At 39.1% G+C, this 23,867-nt stretch overlaps 1 protein-coding gene across 5 annotated transcripts in view; it reads right to left on the bottom strand.

Moving 5' to 3' along the window:
- The window catches only part of COG2 (component of oligomeric golgi complex 2), a 32,875-nt gene extending 12,689 nt beyond the window's left edge, over positions 1 to 20,186 (bottom strand). Inside the window, exons 1-11 of one of the 5 annotated variants that reach the window (XM_074818512.1) lie at positions 19,998 to 20,186; positions 19,018 to 19,179; positions 18,175 to 18,240; positions 17,162 to 17,242; positions 16,424 to 16,527; positions 14,994 to 15,102; positions 12,044 to 12,223; positions 8,929 to 9,053; positions 7,508 to 7,634; positions 3,675 to 3,814; positions 486 to 547 (exon numbers count right to left, since the gene is read on the bottom strand). In XM_074818512.1, the coding sequence (XP_074674613.1) occupies positions 486 to 547; positions 3,675 to 3,814; positions 7,508 to 7,634; positions 8,929 to 9,053; positions 12,044 to 12,223; positions 14,994 to 15,102; positions 16,424 to 16,527; positions 17,162 to 17,242; positions 18,175 to 18,240; positions 19,018 to 19,179; positions 19,998 to 20,069 (1,228 nt within the window). In that variant the 5' untranslated portion in view covers positions 20,070 to 20,186. The remainder of the gene's footprint in view (positions 1 to 485; positions 548 to 3,674; positions 3,815 to 7,507; positions 7,635 to 8,928; positions 9,054 to 12,043; positions 12,224 to 14,993; positions 15,103 to 16,423; positions 16,528 to 17,161; positions 17,243 to 18,174; positions 18,241 to 19,017; positions 19,180 to 19,997) is intronic. The other 4 variants (XM_074818511.1, XM_074818515.1, XM_074818513.1 and 1 more) reach the window with 4 other exon arrangements.
- Between the last annotated feature and the right edge of the window lie 3,681 nt (positions 20,187 to 23,867).

Below are 23,867 nucleotides of genomic sequence, written 5' to 3'. Positions count from 1 at the left end.
CTTTCCTGTGCATACCTCCTCATCTGCTCATAAATCAATGTATATTTTTGGAGCAGACACCAACACTATAAACCACAGGAAGCTTGAATGCTGCCAACAGATAGCCATTTTCGCCTCTGCATGGCCCTACAACAATTAAGAAAAATATGCCCCAATAACACAGCATAGCCTTTTGGTTGTCATTCAGAGGATGCCAAATGCCAATTTAGCTCATTCTTGCACTGAACATATTCCACAAATATGTTAATAGCTGCTGCCAAAAGGGGTGTTTTCAGTAAGTAAAGTGATCACTGAACAGTACTCTCATGTTGCCTTCTCTATAAAAATGTATTATACTGTTTAATCAGTTCATCAGAAAACAGAAAGTTCATGTGAACCCACAGGATGCATGTTACTAAATACTCACTAGACAGACAGTAACCACTGCTACTTATACCACTGATTCCTTCACGATAGAGAAATTATTTTTTGCAATAAAAGCTTACCTGGTGCTTCCTCTAGCGTATCTGAAAGTGCTTCTTCTAAGGCCCCTGCTATTTCTCTGAATCTGAGAGACAGAAAAGTTTTTAATATTACAATTCAACAATTGCTTAAATGGATGGCTAAACATTTTTTCCAATGTTTATTTCAATATTATTTCCATGTGCTATCAATGCACATACACAGATTTTAAACATGGGGTTATTTTTGTCCAACAAATTGGGATATAAACCAGACCAACATTGAAACACTTGAAAGGAAACCTTTGACATTTTACAGGCAAATACAAAGCTTATAGTTTGGGAATTATTAAAGTCACGGTTGCAAACATTATCAGAATGATAGCTCACAGAGCATCAAGTCTTCAGCTTTTTTGAGGAGTGAAGTTTTTTGTTTTGTTACTGTTTTTAAACTAAAAGTGAACACATTGTCTCATACTCGGTTTAGCTGACCTTCAGATATGTCATGTGACACTGGAGGCTTCACCTTTCTACTTGTTAGTTAATGAACAGTGGCATAAGGTTCTGCAAACAATTCTGTACCTGATAAAAATCAATAGTTCCTCACAGGATACCTTGACCCCTGTTTTTAAAAATTCACCCTTCGCAAAAGTAAAAAAAAAAAAATCCCACCTCCAATTTTTTAGGTATAACAGCAAAGTTAATATTAAAACCTTTGATACTTTTCTGTATTTAAAACATATTGGATAAACAACATAGCATTTCCCTCATCTAAAAACTGTCAAGCAAGAGTTGCAGAAAATTCTTTCACCAGGTTTTCCCTCTAAATACCAAAACAAAGTTATCATTTTAAGTTCCCCTATAGAAAGCTCTACTGTCATTGGTTTCCCCTTTCTTGCTTTTATGTGCATCATAGTAACTCTGTAACCCTTTCTATCAAACTTACTAATTACGAACCTGTAGGGCTCCTCTTAAAGCCTCTCAACTGCCATTTCCAGATCAGAACAGGGGCCCACCTAGATCTTCTTGTTCAAACTCCTAATGGACTAGATGTTGTTTAGCAGCTAAACAAATCTTAGAAATAGTTGTTAAATCGCTTCAAAACTTCATTCCTGCCTATGCACCACTTCCACCAACAGAGCAGTGCGTTTAAGTCTTATGGTGAAAAGGATTAGAGAATGGAATTAGATTTTTACCAACGACAGAATTTTTGCTGAATGTTTCTTACACATGAAAAAAATTTCCCCACTACAGTTCCACAATCAGTTGTACTGACGTAACTGAAGGAATGGTAAGGGAAAGAATTACAGGGGCTGTTTGTGCCAGCACTGCTACAGAAGAAATGCCTGTACACCCATCTGTTCCTCAAAGGATCATTTGTAAAGGCTTTAGTGAGGGCTGATTGTTCTGGGTAATTTCTGTGATTGAAAAAAGGAAAAAACCCAACAATCTTAACTATAAATGCCATAGTGTGAGAAAATACTTCAATAAAAATCCTGTATGACTTAAGGATATTAACATACATCAAAGAAAACGCTTCCCTGATATATATAATGAACATCTTGCATTATTTTCACAGTTGTGCACTAAAGAATTCATGGGCACTTCTGAAAATTATCAGATTATTCCAATATATAGGAATAACATGGTGAAAGATGAACCAGCTGCTGTTATCCAAACATTTACTGAAATAGTGCACTATTTAGATTTACAGTAATCTTGGATTAAAGGAAAATGATTTTTTAAAAAGTTTTTTTATCAGTCAGAGCTCAAAATACCCAATGGGAAAGAACATTTTTGAACAGAAAGAATATGTTGAAGCTCCCTTTCAATTTTATGAGCAAGAGTATCAAAGTTTCATCAAGTGGTCACTTACTAGAAAAGCTGCACTTTCAAACAAAAGGGGCAGACTCACAGACCTATTAATGATATACATCTGTTAAAAAGTTCATAAAGGCTACAGTTCCATGGACACTTTTAGTCTATGCACTCAGCACTGCTACTTTAGTGAGTACTCCTGTCCTTTCCCTTGGGCCAGTGCAAATATTTGTACAGTTAAGTGGTTTGGAGAAATTGATTGGAGTTGAACATCAGCCTTTCTCTGCCCAGGGTAACAGATCTTCATATCAATTCACTACACAGCTGCAGGAACAGATGTACAAGCAAAAAACCAAACCAGGATGTCAGAGGCTGGGGTTTTTGTTTTACAAACACAACGAACCAGCAAAACACTAAGACCCTGCTCCCAGCCCCATGCTCCTGTCACTTTTCTTACATTAGCTATAGCATTCATAAGATTCCTGGATGGAATTTTTCAGCAGCAATGTAGATTTATCCTGTATCAAAGAAACTGTACGTACGTGGCTATGGTTGTACTGTTATTGTCAGTTATAGAACCATGCAATAAGAAAAGGCCACTGAAGTGATCCAGGTTAAAAATAAACATCAGACTTCATCAACAGTTCTCTTTCTTGCTTGGAGGCTTATGTGTAGACTACACTTTCTAAAAGTATGGTTTTACGTTCTGTTTTGTTCATTAAAATTCTAGAATTACTAGAATTAAAACGGGTCTTTCTTGGGTCTTTCTGCTTTCTTCTAGCTGCAAGATCTGTAAAAGGTAATACTACAGGTACATCAGACCTGCTGGAAAAGTAAGCCAAAACTTATTACTTAGCTCCTCAGGAAAAGGGAATAGTAGGGCAATCTTTGGGAAGGCAACACTACAAGACCGAGCACTATACAGAGTGCATCCTGTGAGATAAAAAGGATGTCAGAAACATGGCTACATATGGAAAAGCTACAAGTTGTCAAGTCCTTTAATTCTGTATTTCTAAAAAGAAAGGCTTCTTTCCTCACAGTGAGTATTCCTCTGGATTTGTACTAGTAGCATCCTTCAACATACAGTTCAGTTCCAGGGACACTGGAGAACAAGAATTTGAAACACGATTTCAAGACTCATCTAGATCTGTTCCTGAAAGTCTTACGAGTAGCATATCAAATTCAGTGCAACAACACCACAGTACATATTGAAGAGTAGCTGGCTGTGATTTTGCTACATCGGAAAGATGTATAAAACAGTTACTTGTCTTAGTAATTAAATTCTTATTTTGACTTCTATTATGATTTGTTGACAAGTGAAACTTTGAACAATGAGGAGGTCTGACCCTAAGCCAGTTCATCTTGCTGTGACTGAACTCTGCTTTTGAAAGAGTGAACAAAAAAATGCATACTAACCTTATTTGAAAATACACAGGCAAGTTCCATTTGTTGTTAAAGCTGTGGTAAGAGGGATGAGATCTTAACCGTTTCACACTGGCCTGGGAGCCACACTGTCTTTCAAATTTCCGTACAAAATCCATACTAGTAGTGTACTTCTGCAGAAAAAAAATGAGCATTTTGATCACGCACAGGGTCTCAGCAAACAAGGAAGCCCACCACCCATTCAGCAGAACTCTTGTATCATGCTACAGTTAAGCTCAAGGTTCAGAATGGGCTGAATAACCTAATCATACAAGGCTAAAATCCTGGATTGCAATGAAACCAAAACTAAATAGCTAGTTAAGTGTTACTCTACCATAGGAAAACCTATTTCAGGACACTTCTAAAAAGCATATGATTGTCCAAGTACCCTGAACAAGCAGAACTGATCTGAGAGATGCATCAGTGTTTCTAACCTAAGTCACTGGGGTGGAACAACAGTGCTGCACAGTACTCAGAACAGAGTCAGCTGCAGGAGATAAAGGTATACAACAGAAGTAATCAGGAACAAAACCCAGGATTACATATAAACAAACACACACAAGAATGAAAGCATGACTTTTTTCTGTTATACAGGACCTGTATCATAGGAATTTCTAGAACTATTTCCCTAAAAATATTTTGCAAATACCAAATATTTGCAGAACTTCAAACAATTTCAGATAAAGTAACTTTATCCAGTGTATACTTCTAATAAGATGTTTACAAATAGTATTAAATTAGTTGCAAGCAAAGAGAAAGTACATTAATCCTCAAAGGCACTGTGGGCTTACTCTCAACAGTAACTTATTAACACCCTGAAAATAATGAAGTAATAAATTAAATCATACACAAAGCAGAAAAGCAAACACTCGAGCAAAAACCAGAAGCAAAATAGTGCATTAATGTTATTTCACACAAAACAGACCTTGCCAACAAAACACAAAGGTTATGTAATTCAATTTAAAAATCAAAATACAGCTAAAGTTAAAATCTACCTCTGTGCAATGAAAAACAGTTTGGCTTATGTGCAAGTTTATTCTATTAAAAAAAACAGAAAACAGCCATACCCATCATACATGCTCATTAAGCCACTGCTGAATTAATGAAATAAGCCTGACTGAATCTCTCAGTGCTTCTGACTTCATTTTAGGAAGAGCAGCAGCAGGGCTGTGGCAACAAGGCTTTTACCACAATCCAGAGCACTACATGAGTGATGTGATTTTGTCTCCTACGAAGCAGTAAAACATTCTCAGAAGACCCTGAGTTGCTGCTTACAGGTTCTGCTCTCAGAAACTCCTGCAACCACAGGACACACACTGACACGGGCATACTTGTGTATCTCAATAAATTTGTAACTTTCTGTTAAAGGTATAACGACAGCATATTTTTCTTGTGACGCTGCAGTTTCAGTATGTCAAGACAGTATTCTGGAAATTGTACACAAAAGCTTTTAGGCAACTACTTTTCTCCTGGCACGGCTGTATTTGTAACACAATGGAACCGTAAAAGGTATGGGATTTAAATCCAGAGTGAATGACAGATTAGTGCTCTTTCCGGCCTCCTTTCTTAGACAGTAAACCCAGCACTGTAAAAAGGCAAACAAGCCTTTAATGCTCCGCTACCTTAAGTATTTTTAGTCAGAAATATAAACCAAACACTCTGAAAAGACATATCACTTTCAAAATAGAAGACAACCCAAGAGACATTTATCTAGTTCTTGATAACATTATATCCAAGAGAGGGAATGAACTGCAAGATTGATACCCATTTCAGCTTCTAGGATTGGATTGTTGACTGCACAAAGTTATCCAAGAGAAGCTAAAGTGGGAAAACAAAACAGCAATTTTCAAACAGAGGAATCTAAATTTAAACAATCTCAAGTGAAAGTTTAGGGATAAAAGTAGCATTCTTTTCAAATACATGTAAATCTACAAATCTGACTCAGAAATAAGGGCACGACAACCTGAAACAATTAAAAAAAACCCTCCACCTCTGCATGAGTAAATAGTTAAACATACACACTTAACACTGCCAGTCTGATTTTTACAGGATTTGAAAAAAAAAATTTTTTTCCATTCCCCTCCTCTACATCTACAAACCTTCTAACAGATAATACTGCATATTCAAACTTTTCAGCATTAAACCTATACATGTATACATACGCAAACAAACCTGGAGAAAAAGACTTCTGCATTTCTATCAACCTAGGAAACAGAGATAGAAGATCACTGTCTAAAATCTGTTGCATTACTTGGATTATCAGCAGTGCAGAAGCAATTTTAAAGGGTTTTCCTCCCTCCTCTTAATTCAGAACCATTAGACTTAGACAGACATAACAGCATTTTTACACTTGGCATTTCAGGTGCCAAGGCATCAACTTCTTACTGATTTTTAGATAAAATATTTTAATGATTTAGACTCTGAGTCACTTAAGTAGTCAAAAGCAGTGTGGAAAGTACTTTAGACTTACTACATGATTTACCTGAGGGTCATGGAGGAGGTGTTGGGTTTTTATAGTAGTTTTGTTTCAAAATAAACACAATGTCAGTGTTGGTCAGCTTAATATAAGATGACAGCCTTTTAAAAATAAGTAATTTAAACCAGCAAACCCAGCTCTTCTGAAGATAAAATACATTCTGTTATAAACCAAGAATGATGACAAATGACAAAAGCCCAGCATAGCTCACAATTTGCAGTATGCAGAGCATTATGTAAAAGCTTGAAGAGTGACTGAAATTTTATGGAAAACTAAATATTCTCACCAGGGCGGGGTGAGAATAGTGACCCTATAGTGTCATCTGCATGGCACTACCACAACTTTCTTTAACATCCATTTCATTTGCTTCTGATTCAGAGCCAGCCCTGCAAACATTCACTGTCATACCTGTCTGCCTTCAATTATTCAATGTATCTGTATGAAAGAGATCTTAAATTCCAAGAAAAATGTATTTAGTAAAAACAGTTTTAGATGAACACAGGAAGAATCGTTTGCCTTAGAAACCTCCACCAGCAATCTAACATTTCCCTAAATCATCTGTCCTGACCTGCCAACTATGCCTTCCTTCAGACAATTTATCACTGCCTGCCATCTCCATCTTGAAAATAAAAGGTTTCACAGTAATCATAAGTCAAGCTGCAAGGAAAAAAAAAAATCCAAATATTTCAGCAATCATGGTTAAATACAGACAGACAGGACATGAAGAAAAGCAGAAAGCTCGTATTTTCTCCTTGTGACATACTAATAAAGTACCGTCAGAGCCAATCTTCATACTAGACCAAGAAATCTGCTTCAGCTGTAAAAGATGATCTTTTAGAGACAGAGCAGCACTGCCAATGATGAAAATACAAGGGTGATGAGTACTTTAAATTCATTTTATAATGTAAGCTTGCTTCATAATTGGTTGCAATACCAGGGAAAAGACTTCTTTCATGTTCTAAACCTTATCACACTGCCTCCAAGTATTTCTGTTTCTTTTAGTTGACTTGTATTTCTAATCACAACATAATCTGCAGCACGGAAAGAGAGCAAAAGCTCTTCACGAGCAAGTGAAACAAAGAATTTTTTTAACCTTCCTATAGTGTAAAGCAAATGCACATGACTAAATGGCTTCCGATAATTTCTGTATGAGCTTTCCTGAGAAACCTGAGGGGAGAATTAATTTCTGTGAAACTTAAATCAAGTGATTTGAGATAACCTCCTCTTTCAAGCCATGCAACAACATGGATTTACAGAAAAGCAGCAGGGAAAAAAAAGCTAGAGAACATGACTCATTCAACTCTTGTGTATGTCAAAGGAATCACAAATGGAAAAAATTAAAATGAATTACCTCATGAAACACGTCTGGGTTTCCAGGGTTAAACAGTGATGGCAATTTCTCTTCTAAACCATGTACTATTTCTGGCCACACTGAATTCACTAAGAAATCATATCCAGGAACAGTATCTGCTTTTTCACTGAAATAAAATTGTAATTATTCCATGGTTATATTTTACCACCAGGCTATTTGGAGGTGGGGATGACTAAAAAGACACCTACTGCATTAGACAAAATGTAATTAAGTTTTTTTACACAGGTATGCTGATTCTCTTAAACTAGTCTTCCTCTGAGGTTTCTTATCTGATCCCACAGTCTCATCAAATGCAAGGTATTTTTTATAACTCTCAAAGTGTTTCAAAATTTTAGCAGTTACGTATTTTGCAAGTGTGTTCTGGAAAATGAGTACATTTCAGCTGAGAACTTCTATTCTTACTTGCGTAATTCAAGTTTTAACAGCTCCAAACTTCAAAGAGGTACCAAATAGGAGTAATGTGACTAATCCAATGAAAAGGAGAACTTTTTCATAATTGTTCCAAGTTGTATTTGTACATGATATTGTGCTTCGAAGCAAAAGATTAAAAGCTACCTTGATTATGAAAATTTATAAATTGAAAGAAGAGATACAAGCATTTAATTCCAGTTCAGTACACCACGCTACAAAGTAGAAACATTCCATTATTAAGAAGAAAGATTAAAACTTGCTGAGGAATTAAAAGAATTTAAATGTTAGTAAAACTTAGGAGTCATAAAAAGCTCAGCAATGGATGACTAATTAGAATAGTAATTCTGCAGTCCCTAGGGGCTACATCCGTAGTTCTGCTAATTACAGCAGGCTACTATATTAACCAGCCTGCAAAGAGATGAATAAATGGATACAATTCAGTAGACCTGAATTATTTAAACTTCAAAACAGGCAATTTAATTGCGTAAGGAATTAAGCACTTTTGGAGAAGACACTGGAAGCACAAATCAATTAAACCTGTAGTTCCAGTACACGCAATAACTCAGTCAAACCTCTGGGGATCATCCCCACTTCTCTGATGTGCACTAACAACCCAGTAACATTTGAACTTACATTTTTTAATAGCTTTATTATGCCCTTCTCCTTGAATGAAGTGTACAATCGTATTTCATGGATTTAAAAAAACCAAAGTATCTGACACATTGTATTATGAACAGTACTCTATTCTACTAGTGAAATACAGGATTCTCTTTCCCTCCTCTGAAGGTCTTGGCCACAGCACTAAGAGTTTGTTCACTGTTTTGTTTTGAAAAACACAGACATGAGAGAGAACTCAAACTTGACTATAAATCTTCAGGAAAGGCCAGATAAGTCATTTGCACATGGAAACTACTTATGCAAAGCGTTTCAAAAGTATATGATACTTGCTGTAACTTTAGTCCAACTGAAAGAAGCCCCAAGATATTTACCTCGAAATAGCTCCCCCCGTTACTTCACGCAAGAGACGGCAGTGATGAGGAACAAACTCCAGCAGTCTATTGTACATAGCCTGAAGGCCATTAGGATGAGATTGAACGTACTGTTCCACGATCACCTGCCAGAAAGAGTTCATCATTAAATGTCAGAAAAGTGAATATAAAATACGGTAATGCAAGACTCACAGTCTGCTCACTCAAAACTCCTAACACTATAACCTCAAATACTGGGATAGTCAGTTTATTACTTTTTTATATTAGAGTTTTCAAGCGTAACTTGCCAGCTTTAATTACTACTTCCTTTAATGCAGCACTCTAACTGGCAAGACTGGCCCCCAAAATGGGAATGAGCTCCTTCCTTTTAAATGTTAGCCATGGTGTCTGGCTCCCCACCGCCTGCACACATCACTGTCACCTGAAGCAGTCTGTGAAGTTGAACAGGTGACTGGCAAAAGCTAATCAAACCTCAGAATAAAGTAAAAAATTTCTTCTAAATTTAGAGGTTGTTGGTCCAATCCCAAATGCAGGTAAGACAATAGCCAAGAATCTTCTGTGACAATGCTGTCTTTAACGCAGCTAGTAAAGCAGTTTGATGAGACAGTCCCTCATATTCAGTGAAAAGGGATAATCTCTGGCATAAAGAAAAGACAGACAGTAGTTGGAAAATACAGAATAAGAACAATAGCTTATATGTCTTGATATTCTTCTACCTGTCTGAACACTTTTGCCTCTTGCTACATAAACAAGTGGAACAGTGCAGAAGTGGAGAAAGAATAGATACGGAGAAAACTTGAGAGGGGAACACCACCTGTGCCCCACTGCAGCAGTTGCTACAGCATTAGCAAGCACCCAAAGGAAGTTTGCCCTTAAGGGGAAACATCACCACCTTTCAACTCCCCCTCCCATACAAAAGCCAGGACCTGGCTTTGCTTTGTAAATCTGTATGAATACAAAATAAAGTTTTCCTTCCCAACAGCAGAAAAGAAACATCTTACTGACAATGACATACAGCTCAGGTGTTATCAGACATCCTATTCTTTCACAAGGAAGGGAAAGGTAACAATTCTATCTCTTGGCTGCTGAAGACATTACTGAGTGAAAAAAAGGTAATTTCTTTTCCCTATCTTGATTTAGCAGAACAACTACTTCAGCAAAAGTTATACAGATTAACTCTTCACCTGCCTTGGTTTGGAACACCGTGGCAAACAGCCACTAAACTTAAAAAGGAAGCAAATACCTTAAGGTCACTTCTGCATTTACGTTCAGAAAGGCACATCAGTGTAAGAAAAATCAACTGCATTAATGCCTACAGAAACATATTCAATACTTTTAGAAACAACGTTCACATTGCTTTTATGGGTCTTAATAAAAATGTTAATTCTATACTATAAGAAGTCTCATTTCTTTGTAAAATATCAGTAGAGAATGAACTGTTTTAAATATTGTGAAAGCAGAAAAGAGTACCTCACATCATAACATGCTTCTCATAGTTTACTGAGCACAGAGAAGATTATTAAATATTATAATATAAATAGATCTTCCCCCAGCAAAGATACATCAATAACATAACTTGGGACTCAAAGCCACTGAAACATGCTATGAATTACAGAGGCAATGATGAGGGGAAGATCTATTCTGCCTTCTCTTAACACGCCCAAATTCAAGCAAGTGTATATTTGCAATCACCAAGGCAGCTCTTCTACTTTACAGTTTTTCCTTCCCACAGGAGCAGGAAAATTAATCCTGCTGAAAGATTTGTAATGCTAGCTTTAGAACAGCTTTACAGCCCTGGTGCTGGCCCAGTTTAACAACTTTTTTAAGGACAGTGAATTTAATGCATTTATGAAATACTCTGACAACCTAGTAAAAGCCAGGGAAACTTCCTGCAACAGGGCAGTCAGTTAGCACTAGTAACTACATTGCAAACGGGCAGTGATTCAGATCTCAGTAGGGAACAAATAACCTCTGAAATTATATGGGATTGTTACCTGACCTGGACATAATTCCCAACACACTGATGAAAACACTCAAAAGAATTCTTGGTATTATAGCAACATCACTTCAACACACTCATTAAAAACTTAGCAAACCTGTATTATCAAGTCATTTCAAACTCAGACTATCAAATATCTTAAAATTAATTTTTAGATTTTTACTCGAAGCTTGAAACCAGAGTTACCAGAGTATAACTGTAGGCCCTTAAAAACGTTTTTAGTGAAGGTATGCTGACATACAAGAAAAATCGAACACAGCTGACTGACTTGGTGACTCTTACACTGTTGTGGCAGGTTACTGTCTGAGAGGTTTTTTTGGAGGAATTACACTATCATCAACCACAACAAAAAGAAAAGCAGTAGTGTAGACAGGTCACCAACTGTTCAGGCCAGAAAAAATGGTAAGAACAACCAGTGCTACATGAAGGTGAGGAACAAGTTTCACAGTCAGGAGAATGAGAAGTCCCCTAATTTCAGAAAATTCAATCAGTACTTTGTGATTTGTGCAACTTGGTATTGTAAACTGACGGCCTACTAAAATCAGTTTCTCATGAGCTGAGAAACTGGCCATCTGACACGATTTTCCCACCAGACAACAGCAAATGCTTCACTAACAAACCCTTGTTCCTGCTCTTGCTAATGCTCCAGTACAGCTGGGAACTGCAGAAACTGCTTCTCCATACAATGAGAAGGACATTGCACTAAGAACTATTTTTGCTGCTTTTGCCTGGTACTGAGCCAGCCATGGGGAAATGCAAACCCTAGATCTGATCCAATTCCCACAGATGCACCCTGATCCAGAATAAATTGGATTTTACTCATCATGTTCTTGGTTTAAGGTTTGTTTTTCGGATTCCTTGCCTCAAGAAAAATGTAGATAAGAAAAAGAATCCCAACTGGATATAACCTGAAATTGGTGACAGGCAGATAAAGAATTCCTCCACCATTTTTCTTAAATAACAACAACAAACAAACTGACATTGTGCTGGGGCTCAGTTCTCCTGCTCTCTCCACAAAGGCATTTTGAAGCTGCTAACAAAAGCCAGAGGTTAACAGGAAAAATAAGCATGTTTGCAAATCAATTAATTTTCTTAGGACTCTTGATTTTATCTTACCTCATCTATGTAAGGTTTTACAAGCACTTGACCAACTAATGCTTCTGCATCTCGTGTTTTGTCAATTGTTGCATAAGTGCGAAGACAATGACGTATTATGTCAACATCTGAAGTCTGAAGGCCTTCCAAGAGCAGCCCTTCCAGAGACTGCTGCAACATAGCTGTTATTCCAGCTATACGCTGTGAAGAGAAACAAAATATAGTAAAAAAAACCAAAAGCAAAGCTTTGCTTTACATCATTGCTGAAGTAAATTCTTCCAGAAATACCTAGCTCAGCTTTCCATTTTCATTTGAAAGGTGCACAAGTTTTGACAACTGTCAGCATTAAATGAACACTAACACAAGCTTAATGGATTACAGATGCTATTTAACACGGTATTTATTATAATAAGGTTAAAAGGCAATTATTTTCCTCTATATGTTGTAATTTATGTGGTAACTTATTTAAGGTCCCCTTTATTCTGAAGAAGTAGGTCAATAATTGTTCCTTGTTCACCTGAACCACTATGTGTGATAATACACAAAAGCTTTGCAGTAAGTCACCAGGGGTAACAACCATGGCATTAATCCCTCACTGTCAAAACCCAAAATGACAGTGTGTTCTCAGCAACACTTGTCAAATTACTGCAAACCAAAGACATTGAGTGACACTGCCAAAAAAAATGACATGTCATTAGACTCCTGGCTTCTGCCAAACAGCTGCTTCAGTCAACATATATTCTCCCTTTTGCTAACAATTTTTCCCTGATCTCCTCCTACATCTCTTGCACTAGATCCAACTCATTGCCACACTACCTGCACATACACACCTGGCCCAAGATACAGTTAAAACTCTGTATTTGAAGCAAGTTCAGAAATACATTAATGTAGTCACAGTTGAACTACCAATTTAACCAGTCAAATTTCTTCTCTGCCCTTCTGCATGCTGTATTGTGTCCATCCATCCTAAAATGATTACACAGAATCTATTCTGAACAGCACCCCAACTGCTGACTAGTCATGAAACCTACAATCTGATGACCCTTAGCAACAACAGGTACAGGACAGAAGTCCTGGCAAGCATCATTAAGGAAGCCACACAACAAAGTAACAAAGGTTCTCCCATCATGACTACTTACTCTGTTGCTCACACTTACTCCTGTTATTATGCATGTTTGATAACTCAGTGCCAAAACAGTCTTGTAAACTGTCCATGAATCAACATGGTGCCATGGAAGTCTTGAGCTGAAACACATGTATATTTTGCCAATAGGCATACACATAGTGAAAAACGGGCTATGAACTACCTCACTAGCTCAAAAGCCATCAAGGATGACAGCTCCATGCTTATCAGCTTAAAGAATTGGCCCGTCTCCATATTCATAATCACAGAATCATCTAGGTTGGAAAAGACCTGGAAGATCACCTAGTCCAATCATTAACCTAACATTAACAGTTCCCAACTACACCATATCCCTAAGCGATATGTCAACCCAACTCTTAAACACCTCCAGGGATGGGGACTCCACCACCTCCCTGGGCAGCCCGTTCCAATGCCTAACAACCCGTTCTGTAAAGAAATGCTTCCTAATATCCAGTCTAAACCTTCCCTGGCGCAACTTGAGGCCATTCCCTCTTGTCCTATCGCTTATTACTTGGTTAAAGAGACTCATCCCCAGCTCTCTGCAACCTCCCTTCAGGTAGTTGTAGAGAGCGATGATTTCTCCCCTCAGCCTCCTCTTCTCCAGACTAAACAACCCCAGTTCCCTCAGCCGCTCCTCGTACGACATGTGCTCCAGACCCTTCACCAGCTTCGTTGCCCTTCTTTGGACACGCTCGAGGAATTCAATGTCCTTTTTGTAGTGAGGGGCCCAAAACTGAACACAGTAATCGAGGTGCGGCCTCACCAGTGCCGAGTACAGGGGTAAGATCACTTCCCTGTCCCTGCTGGCCACTCTATTTCTGATGCAAGCCAGGATACCAGGATACCATTCTATCTACCTTTAAGCACCAGTCTTTGTTTGTGCCCTCTCTCCAATGAATGGACAGAAGAAAAAACCCCACCAAAACATCAATTCATCTTTTACAGTAGATAGTTCTTACAAACAGGGTATTAGGGAGATTAGTATACCAGACTGAACAGCCAGTGAGGCAACAGATTTCACCAGAAGACAAACTTGAATATGCTCAAACCAGTCACTCTGTAGGCACAATCCATTTATATTCTGGTCTGTATGCTGCAGCTAACAAAACCAACATAAATCTCTAGAACTAGGCCTCAATATCAGTAAGCAGATAAAATGCAAGTTACATTAGGCTGACAAAAATGTCTGTGTATTTCCTACTCTTAGTCTAAGTAATTTATCCCAAAGAAGTTAGCAAACGAAGCATAAACCCTCAGAAGCAGCAATACTTCTAGACAACTGACAAAAACAACCTCTTGAAACCCGCTTTCCCCCATCCTGGGTTCAGGTGGGATAGAGTTAATTTTCACAAGAACCTAGGAGGGGGCACAGCCAGGATAGTCGACCTAGCCAAGGGGATATTTGACGCCATATGGCATCACACTCAGTATGGAACTGGGGGAGCTGGCCAAGGAGGGATCATGGCTTGGGAAGGGCTGAATGTCGGGTTCTGGGTGGCGAGCAACTGCACTGTGCATCACTCATTTTATATATTCTGTTATTATTGTTATTATTGTTCCTTCTCTCCTTGTGTTGTCCTATTAAACTGTCCTTATCTCAACCCATGACATTTTACCTTTTTCTTCCGTTTCTCCTCCCCATCCTACTGGGGGCAGGGGGAGGAGCATGTGAGCGGTCATGTGGTACTTTGTTGCTGGCTGGGCTTACACCATGACACCCCCATAAATTAATTCAGTAAAACTCTGCCAAAACAGGCATCTGTCTTCCAACTATATTGGTTTTGCTTGATCCTACAAGTGATAAGCTGGGTATCATGCAATACTTACTGGTCTCACTTTGTCCAAAAGGGGCATTCCTTTGCTTTGTACTGCATGAAATTGTAGTTGATTAAATTCTGTGGCAATTCTCTCTAAAACCTGTCCAGTTAAAAGTGGGCTAGAAAAGAGATGATACAAAATGAGAACACACAGTCAGATCCTTTCAAATCAACTCACTTTCATCTGCAGCTGATAGCTAATGCTCTCTCCCAGTTTTTATGGTTTAATCTAAATATTTGGAATTCTGATAGGTACTACTACAATTACTGCAATCATGCAATAATAATCTGGAACAGACTACATGATTAGAGTTGTTTTGGAGCTACTAGCATATGAAGTGGGTGAAGCAGAAGCTGAGAGGAACGTAAGATCTTGCCTCAGCAGTATGAAGCACTGTTTTCTATACAGCAGTAGTTCATTGTCACATGAAAAGCCAGTCTTACAGAGCTCAGAAACTGCAGTAAGTGCTCTTCACCATCCAGATTTGTTTCTTGTTTCCCCTTTCTGTCATGTGGTAAAACTAATGACAGCTATATCTAGAGAAAAATTCCTACCCTTCTCAGGTCTACAATCACAATAATTAGCCAAATTTTCAGCCACTCAAGTACAATCTTGCTTCCAAACAGAAATATGCAAAGTGCCTCACCCTGACTAAAAACATCTTCATATGCTTTGTCCCTCTAAGTATCAACTTATTCTTCTGTCTACTTCCCCCAACTCACTACCATGTGATCCAGCATGCTAAACTGAAGAGAGAGTCTCATGTTCAAACAGGTTGAAAAAATTGCCTTTTTCCTCCAGCTTAAGTTGTGCTTGCATCCCAGTCAACTATTTCAAGCACATGGCTGGTACCTCAGTTCCAAAACTGGCTGAAAGACATCGTCCATCCCTCAGCAAACGCAAAGGGAGAAGACATTTTCCATGAATTTGTTAAAAAGCAAAACTTGGGAGTCTGAGAGGAATTTGTCACAAACCTTCCTTGTACCAGAAGCATGACATGTGTGGCTTGCCTGCCTTTGACTATTCTTGCAGGAGTCCTTTCAGTTATATATAAGCAGGGAAAACAAGAAAAGCTATTTCTCATTTTACTTCCAAATGATATTGGACTAAACTATACTATAGAGAGTATTCTAGACATGACAGGATTAGTGACTTCCAAGAAAAAAAAAAAATAAAATGACTGCATGCAAACTTCAAAAAGCATGTTTACTGAAAGCACTACAAGTAATTCAGAACTTTGGAGGCTCAGTTACATATTCTGCGAATAACCAGTTTGCTGAAGACTAAAACTGAGAAAATACTAAAATAAGTCACTTATTCCATCAGAGTTACATTTCTAAAGATATATTCTAATGCTTGTAAATTCATCTACAACAATACCATGAAATTAAGTTAGTCCCATCAATTATGAACAAAATTGAACGTTACAGATTTTTTACCTGTTTCCTTCTAATGAGGACAATTCTTTAGTGCCTTGGGAATGTAAAATCTTCTCAATTTTCTCAACAGACTGAATAACATGAATAAGTCTCAGGACACACATCTGTAATTAAAGAAATATTTTTTTCACGTCTGACCCCAATCCCAATTTACATTACCGTATGACCCTGAAGATATTTTGGATGTTTTTTTAGCTTTTTTGTTTGGATTTTTTTTGCTGGTGGAAGTTTTCTCCCTCCATCTTAATACTTGAGTCATGTCTCAGTTGGAGTATTGCTCACGTAAGTCCATAAAACCCCACACACAATGTTTGGCATGGATGTAGGACAGCTGTTCTTATCCATGCTTTTCTTCCAAGTTAAGTACAAAAACAAATATTAGTGTGTGTCTCCCCATATAAAAATTAAACTGTTATATTTCAATTTCATTCATAATAAGCAAGTTTATATATTATTACAAACAGAAACAAGAGTAACTGTAATTTTTAAAAATCCAACAAAATCAAACATACATGTTTTTGGCAAGTAAAGTAAAATAAAGATTTATGATCAACTAGACACTGTGAAAAATGAAGTCTGTCGAACAAAATGTCAGTAATTATTTTTACAAGTATAAAATCCTGCCAGTGTGCATCTAGACAGCCTAGAACTTTTAAAATTTCATTTTCTCTGGGTTAATGTCAAAACCAAAGCCATCCCAAGGAGGATCTTTTCAAGGTGATAATTTATTTGTTGTACCTTTTTTCTTCTAATATCTTCTTGTTTAGTCATCCGGTCATCTACCGCCTGAATTCCCTCACTGACACATGATTTAAGACTCTGTGAGAGAGAAAGTCAGTATGTAAAGCTGGCTTTCCACTTAAGGTTTAAAAAATCCTTAACTCAAAAATCTAAATTAAAAACAGGAGACAGATTAATAAGAATACAGGACTAATAAAAGCTACAGTACAACTGCCCTCTAAGTGAAAAAAGCCAGAAATAAGACTAAATAACTGAAAGTACAACCTGCTCCTTAAGTACTGCCACCACAAGTATCATTATTCTGATCAGAAGTGCTCTTTTAGTACCTTACAGAGAACAAACCACCGTTCACTCAGAAACAGGCAATAAAACCAATACAATTTTATGTCTGGAAACTGAAGTTATAAATCAGATTTAAGTAGCAGTTTTCACATAATAAGTATTTCTCCATGCTAACTGAACCTATTTTCTGTTTTGGACATCAAAGCTGTGATATTTTGAAGGCACATTTATGCAGCAAACATCCCTTTGAACTGGCTACCAAGATGGCCAAAAATTGCCCTTTGCAAAATACCAAGTCACTGTGGAAGAGCCAGAATAAGACCCACCTTCAAGAGGGTGATCTTTTATGCTTGGACCACAGGACTGAGAAAAAAAAAGTCCTTAATGGGACTGCATTGCATATAAGTTATTTACTATCATCTTTAACTTACTCAAATATTGAAACAGTTTCAATATTTCACCATAAACTTGTCTTGCAAGAGTCCATTCATTTATCATGTTTAAGGAATCCTTTAGCTCTTGGTTGAAAGGCACTATAGAAAATGTAAATTTACTACTACTACAGCTGCTTGAAAACAAAATGCCTCTCCTCCTACCACTCTAAGTCATCATTTTTCAAAGAGAAGTTTATTATAATAATTATTAATATGAGTAAAAGTCATTCTGTACATAATATAAAAGTGAGCTGAAGTTTACCAAGTTGTGTATAATGATTGTTTAGAGCATACCATAACTTCTTCCCTTAACTGTCCCAAGGGTACTGAAAGCTGATTAAGAGCCTTGTCCATGCCAACCTAAAGAAATTACCATAAAAACATTTATGACTCTTTAGGTAAATTCATATGTGAATTACTGACAACGTCTATCATTTTACAGATATTAAAAGAGAACCGAGAAAAGATACTTCCCTTCATAGTCTCCAGTTTTAAACACAATGCATAAATGTTACCTCAAATTCAGGCATAAAGGTATCAGACTGCTTGTCACACAAAGCGAAAAATTAAAGAAAATTTCAACCTATGGAAATTTTTCTTCCCATAAAAATGTTAAAACTCAGTCTTTGAGCCTGGATAAATTGGAGTGAAAGAGCAGGAGACACAGTGGACAAGACATTTTAATATGAAAATTATTACAATTTTCAGTCAAGTAGGTTGGGGGGTTTTTTATGATATATTGACTGTATAGGAAATTTAAAGAGTCCTAAAAGAATCCTTCAGAATGGCCTTATTTGTATCATTGTTATTCTATTTTAATGATTTATTTCCTTTAATTTTAAACTACTGACAGTTTGAAAAAAAGTCTGCCTTGAGTCTAACTTCCTAGCGAATCAGTATTTCAAGACAAAAAGCATACATCAAAAGCATTTATTACAGGCCAACAGCAAATCTGTACAGTAACTAAGTTCTACAGAAATGGTCTTTCAGTTTCTCTCAGTGTAAGGGGTCACGGTTTAAGATGTCTTAAATCTTAACAATGCCAAAATACAAGCCATATACTTTTCATATGAAAAATAAAAATCCCACTAAACCACATTAAGTCTGAACTACACAGTACAACTTAGTAACACTTACTAGATTTGTTGAGAGATTAACAAAATCTGCATAGTCCTTATTTATGAGTTCTACCATAGCAGTTTTAAGGAGTTTGTAATAGAGCTCCAGATCCTCTCTGAGCTCTTCCAACTGCACACGTTTCCTGCAGTCTGATACAAAGTGATCAACATCAAAATCTGGCTGAAAATGAAACAGGAAAGAGAAGGATGTAAGTAAAAAGTTCAAACCAGGAACACACCCTTCCCCACGCCCAAAATAAAGTATTCCATATGCCAGTGAGTTGAGCAAACTAAGGCTACTTAACAGAGTAGTTTCTAATGTTCCAAAGTCTTGGTCTTCAATCTCAAAAGCACACAGTGTCTTGAGTCAGAGTACCTAAAAGACTAGCTCTCCAAAATACAAGGATTTATATTCCCTGTATACAGTTTAAAAAGCCCAACCAAGCAAAAGTCGAAATACAGTATTAAGAACTACTTTAAGCTCTCCAAGCAATGCGGCCTGAAAGCCGCAGGTCTTTCTATCGTCAGTCTATCGGCAACTTGGCTTCAAAGCACGCCGAGCAGGATTTGGAGGGGGCACACCTCGGGCCTGCCCTAGGTGAGCTGCAGCACTTGGCCCCGGCCGGGTCAGGGCCACTCGGATCACCCGGTTGCAAACCTGTCGGTTTCTCTGTCCTGGGGCGGGCCTCCCCCGCCGCCCAGACTCCGCGTCAGTCTCGCCAGACCCAGACGCAACCTCTGCTTGGGTGCAACCGCGGGGTGCAAGCCGCCTGGCTTTACGAACGGCCCAGATACCCCTTTCAGTGACACACTCAGCGCTTCGCCGGAGACCTCAGCCCGGGGAAAACCCAGCGGCGGCGCTGACGATTCCGACCAAGGCTCCGGGCCCTCTCACCCCCCGGGAACCTGCCACCCCTCTCCTCAGGAGGCCCCCCCCGGGGCACCCCCAGGCCCACAGCGCCCTTCCGCAGCCCGCCTGCCTCGGCGGCCTCCACCCACCTTCATGAACTCGTCCTTGTCAAAACAGAGGTTCTCGGGGCCCCGCGGCAGATTCATCTTCTTCGCCTCCATGACCGGCGGTCCCGGCCCGGCAGACTCAAGGCAGCGGCAGCACCCGCCGCTGCCACAGCAACGCCTCCTCCGCCAGCTCGGCACCGGCGGGGCAGGCCGGGGCCTGCGCCCAGAGAGGCGCAGCGGCCGCCCGCCTCCGCGGCAGCGCCCCCTGGAGGGCTCCGAGCGGCCCTGCAGGCAGCACCGGGCGGGGCGGGGCGGGGCCGCAGGGATCTCAAAATGGCGGGTCGAGGCGGCGTGTGAGTGCTGGGGTGTGGGGCACGGGCCTTTAAAGCTGGCCTACCCAGCCTCTTCCCAGGATGTCCTCGGGTTCCTGCTACCCTGTGAAGTTAGAGGAGATGGGCTGGGCTGGGCTGGGCTGGGCTGCTGAAGTAGGTGCCTGGTGCCCCACGGTGAGCCCCCAGCATGTAAAATTGCAGGGTCCAGCTGTCAGGGCCCATGGCACAAGTCATGGAGACCCAGGGCTGCGGAGGTGGGAAGGTACCGCAGGGGACAGCATGGTTCAGACTCCAGCCCTGAGCAGGGTGATCCAGAGCTGACAGCCCAGGGCCACATCCCCTCAGGGCTGTGGGTATCACCAGGGGTGGAGGTCCTGCAGCCTCTCTAGGCAAGCTGTGCCAGGGTCTGACTGCTCTTAAGAGCCAAAAAAAGCTTTTCTTTATGTTTAAATTTATTGCAGTTTGTGCCTGCGTGGCCCTGAGTAACAGGATCAAGTCCTATAACTTACTTCCTCCCTGCTCCTGCTTTTCAGCAGGCTCCTCTATTAGGGTCTTGTTTCCTTCAAAGTCTTTTGTCAAGGACGAAGGCAAATTTAGCTCTAAAAAGCCTCCCTGCTGTCACTTGCATTTCTGTTTGCTGCCTCAGGATGGAAGACAACAAACGATCTCATTCCTTGCACGTACATTTTATGGATTTAATTTTTGTCTTGGTGAGTTCAAATGAGGAGTGAGCCCAGCGCCTTACCAGACAGTTGTAAGGGAGCATCTCCTGTAGCTCTGCTGGTTGCTCCGTGGGCCCGATGGACATGGCTGCAGTGCCACTGCAGTGGTACACTGGGCTGGAGACCCCCAGACCTCCTGGGCAGCCAGCATTTAAGCAGGGCCAATGCATACACCCCTGTCTAATTCCATCAGCGCTGCTGCAGGGCCCGGCTGGCCTGTAACAAGCAATGATTTGTGCCAGTGATTCATAGCTGGCACTGAGTTTGTTAGGACTTTCCTGAATTATTAGAAGTATGAAGAGCCAAGCAGTTCAGTGCTGAATGTGCTGGGCACGTGCACCTGCTGGCTGGCTCCTTGTGTGCTAATTGCCCCTGCTTGCTTTCACATTGTCCCTTTGGAAAGCTCTTCCAGACTGATGTATTTTATGGTGTGCAACCGTCTCAGAGATCTCAAATGTTGGCAGGCAGGGTTTATAGCTGTTACGTGTTGTCAGCTAAAGAGCAGAAAAGATACACCCACCACATTAATCCACGCCGGCACTTTTTTGAGACAGATATGACTATATGTATCAGATCAAAAAGGATTTCTTGTTGTGATATTTAAATGTTTACATTCTGGTACAGGAATAAAGCCACATTACTGCTCAGCTATCTTTTTAATTTAATGAGCTGGATGCTTGAAATTAGTATTCTAACCATTTATTAATGTTAGCTCCTTAACAAAGGAGTTACACCTACTTTTTAAGGTCTTATCTATTAGCTAAGACAAATCTTGCTCTAAAAAGACCCACTGTTGCCATTTACGCTTTTGTTTACAAAGCTCCAGTTACAAAGTTCCTCGAGGAAATAAAATTCTACTTAAATTTGTTTATTGATAGGCTCTTTATGCTGTTTGGATTTATTGATGTCATAAATTAAATATGAAGTTTGTGGAATTTAATAATTTGCCAATGGAAACTGCAATATAACAACTTCAGTAAGTTAATAGTAAAACCAGAATTAGACTCATGGGTTATTTCCACATGCTGTTCCTGAACAGCTATCTTCAACTGGGGCAGTGGTGCACAAAGTAAAGTTTCTCCAAGACAGAAGAGACTACAAAGCAGTGAGGAAATTAACCATTCAAGAGAGTCATATGAAGCTCTCTTTACTTCCATTATTTTTGTGCTAGGATTACTTAGCTCGTTTCTACTACAAGTCCCTTCATCCATTTCCTTTCCTGACTCTCATCACTGTCATTTCAAGATTTCCAGGCTTAGAAAACACAGTTTTAAACTATTTTTTTCCATCATCCTTTCCCAACCACAAAGACATGACAATAATTTCTTGTGAAAACTGTAATCACTATTTTATCTGCAACTTTTGGATAACATATCATTAATGGACCATTAGATCAATGAAGAGAGGGCATCTGAAAGTCTGTCTCAATATTATTGCTGTTATCTGAATAGGGATGATGTAGGTGCCAGACAGTAGAAGAGCTACTTGTAGCTCTTGTGTGGGTGCTGAATTTTAAAGATTCCAGCATCCCTTCTTATTCTCAAATAAAGAACATTTCAAAGGATGCGTAATGATATGACAAATGATGTTTCGTATAATTGTATCATTATTTTCCTGAAGGCTGCCAGTGACTAATCCACTATCTTGGAAATACTTCCATTCCAGTATATATCAGTTAAATTGGGAAGGAAAGCAGCTAGGTTTACCTCCCACCACATTCTTAAGATTTCTCTCTGGATTTAGTATTTTAAAAAGCTGAAGGCATTGCATACAATTTATGATAAAGGAGAAAAGCATGACAGTGTGCAGCAGGCAGGGGCAGAGATACTACAATTAGTTTGTGGCAGACACTCCAGGCACCAAGAACCTTCAGGAAATGCAGATAATATTAGAAAAACTAACATGCCAGTGCTAATTAATTATTTTTAATACCTTACCTTCCTAAAATGGTATCTCCATCAATGTATCACTTGGCTGTCTGAAAAAATTGTGGAAGAGAAGTTCTGTGTTAGCTGCTTTTAGTAGATGTTAAAAACAATGAACACCAATTAATGGATATTCAAGGCAGAAAAGGGTATTTTCCTAATATTGAGATCTTACTGAGTGCCTTTATTTTGTTTCCTTTTGGGAATGGAATTGCTTACATGAATAAAGGTAGAGGAGTTTATGTCCCTGGTTGCAGTCCCGAACACTGAAGAAGTCAATGAGTGAATGCTGCTGATTTCTGTGATAACTGTCAGTCACCGCAACATATGCCTAACTCCAAAGGTGTAAATAATCCTACTGCAGCTAGTGAGGTTGCAGTCATGCTTAAAAAAGCCTTGGTCCTAAATGAGAAAGGTAAAGAAGAAGTTTGCAAATTCCTCGAGTGGTGGATATTGGAAGCCAACTATAAAATGCAGTAATGCCATTGTTTTGTGATTATATTAAGATATTATTTTATATGTATGATATAAACAAACCTACATCTTGACATAGGAAGATATTTTTTACAGTAAGAACCATCATTCACTGGAACAACCTCCTCAGGAATGTGGTGGTGTCGTCATTGCTGGAGGTTTTCAACACGCAATGGGCAAAGGTGCTAGATAATCTCATCTAGGCTGCCTTTCCCATGAAAGGTTGGACCAGGTGATCTTTGGAGGTCCCTTCCAACCTGAGCTGTTCTATGATTCTACGTGCTTTAAGATCTATTGTGAATGTATGTAAAATGTAGAACTGCAGTATGAAAATGGACCAAATTAAAGCATGTTTTGAACATATATCATTTTAAAATATTGGAGGATTGTCTCCTTTCCCTCATGTGTTAAGTACAGACTAATACTTTACATCAAAGATATGTTCAGTATAGAGAGATG

The sequence above is a fragment of the Strix aluco genome, chromosome 3 (assembly GCF_031877795.1).
Source record: "Strix aluco isolate bStrAlu1 chromosome 3, bStrAlu1.hap1, whole genome shotgun sequence".
Taxonomy (NCBI): domain Eukaryota; kingdom Metazoa; phylum Chordata; class Aves; order Strigiformes; family Strigidae; genus Strix; species Strix aluco.
Note: the sequence above shows the minus strand (reverse complement) of the source record. Positions and strands in the feature narration are given on the sequence as shown.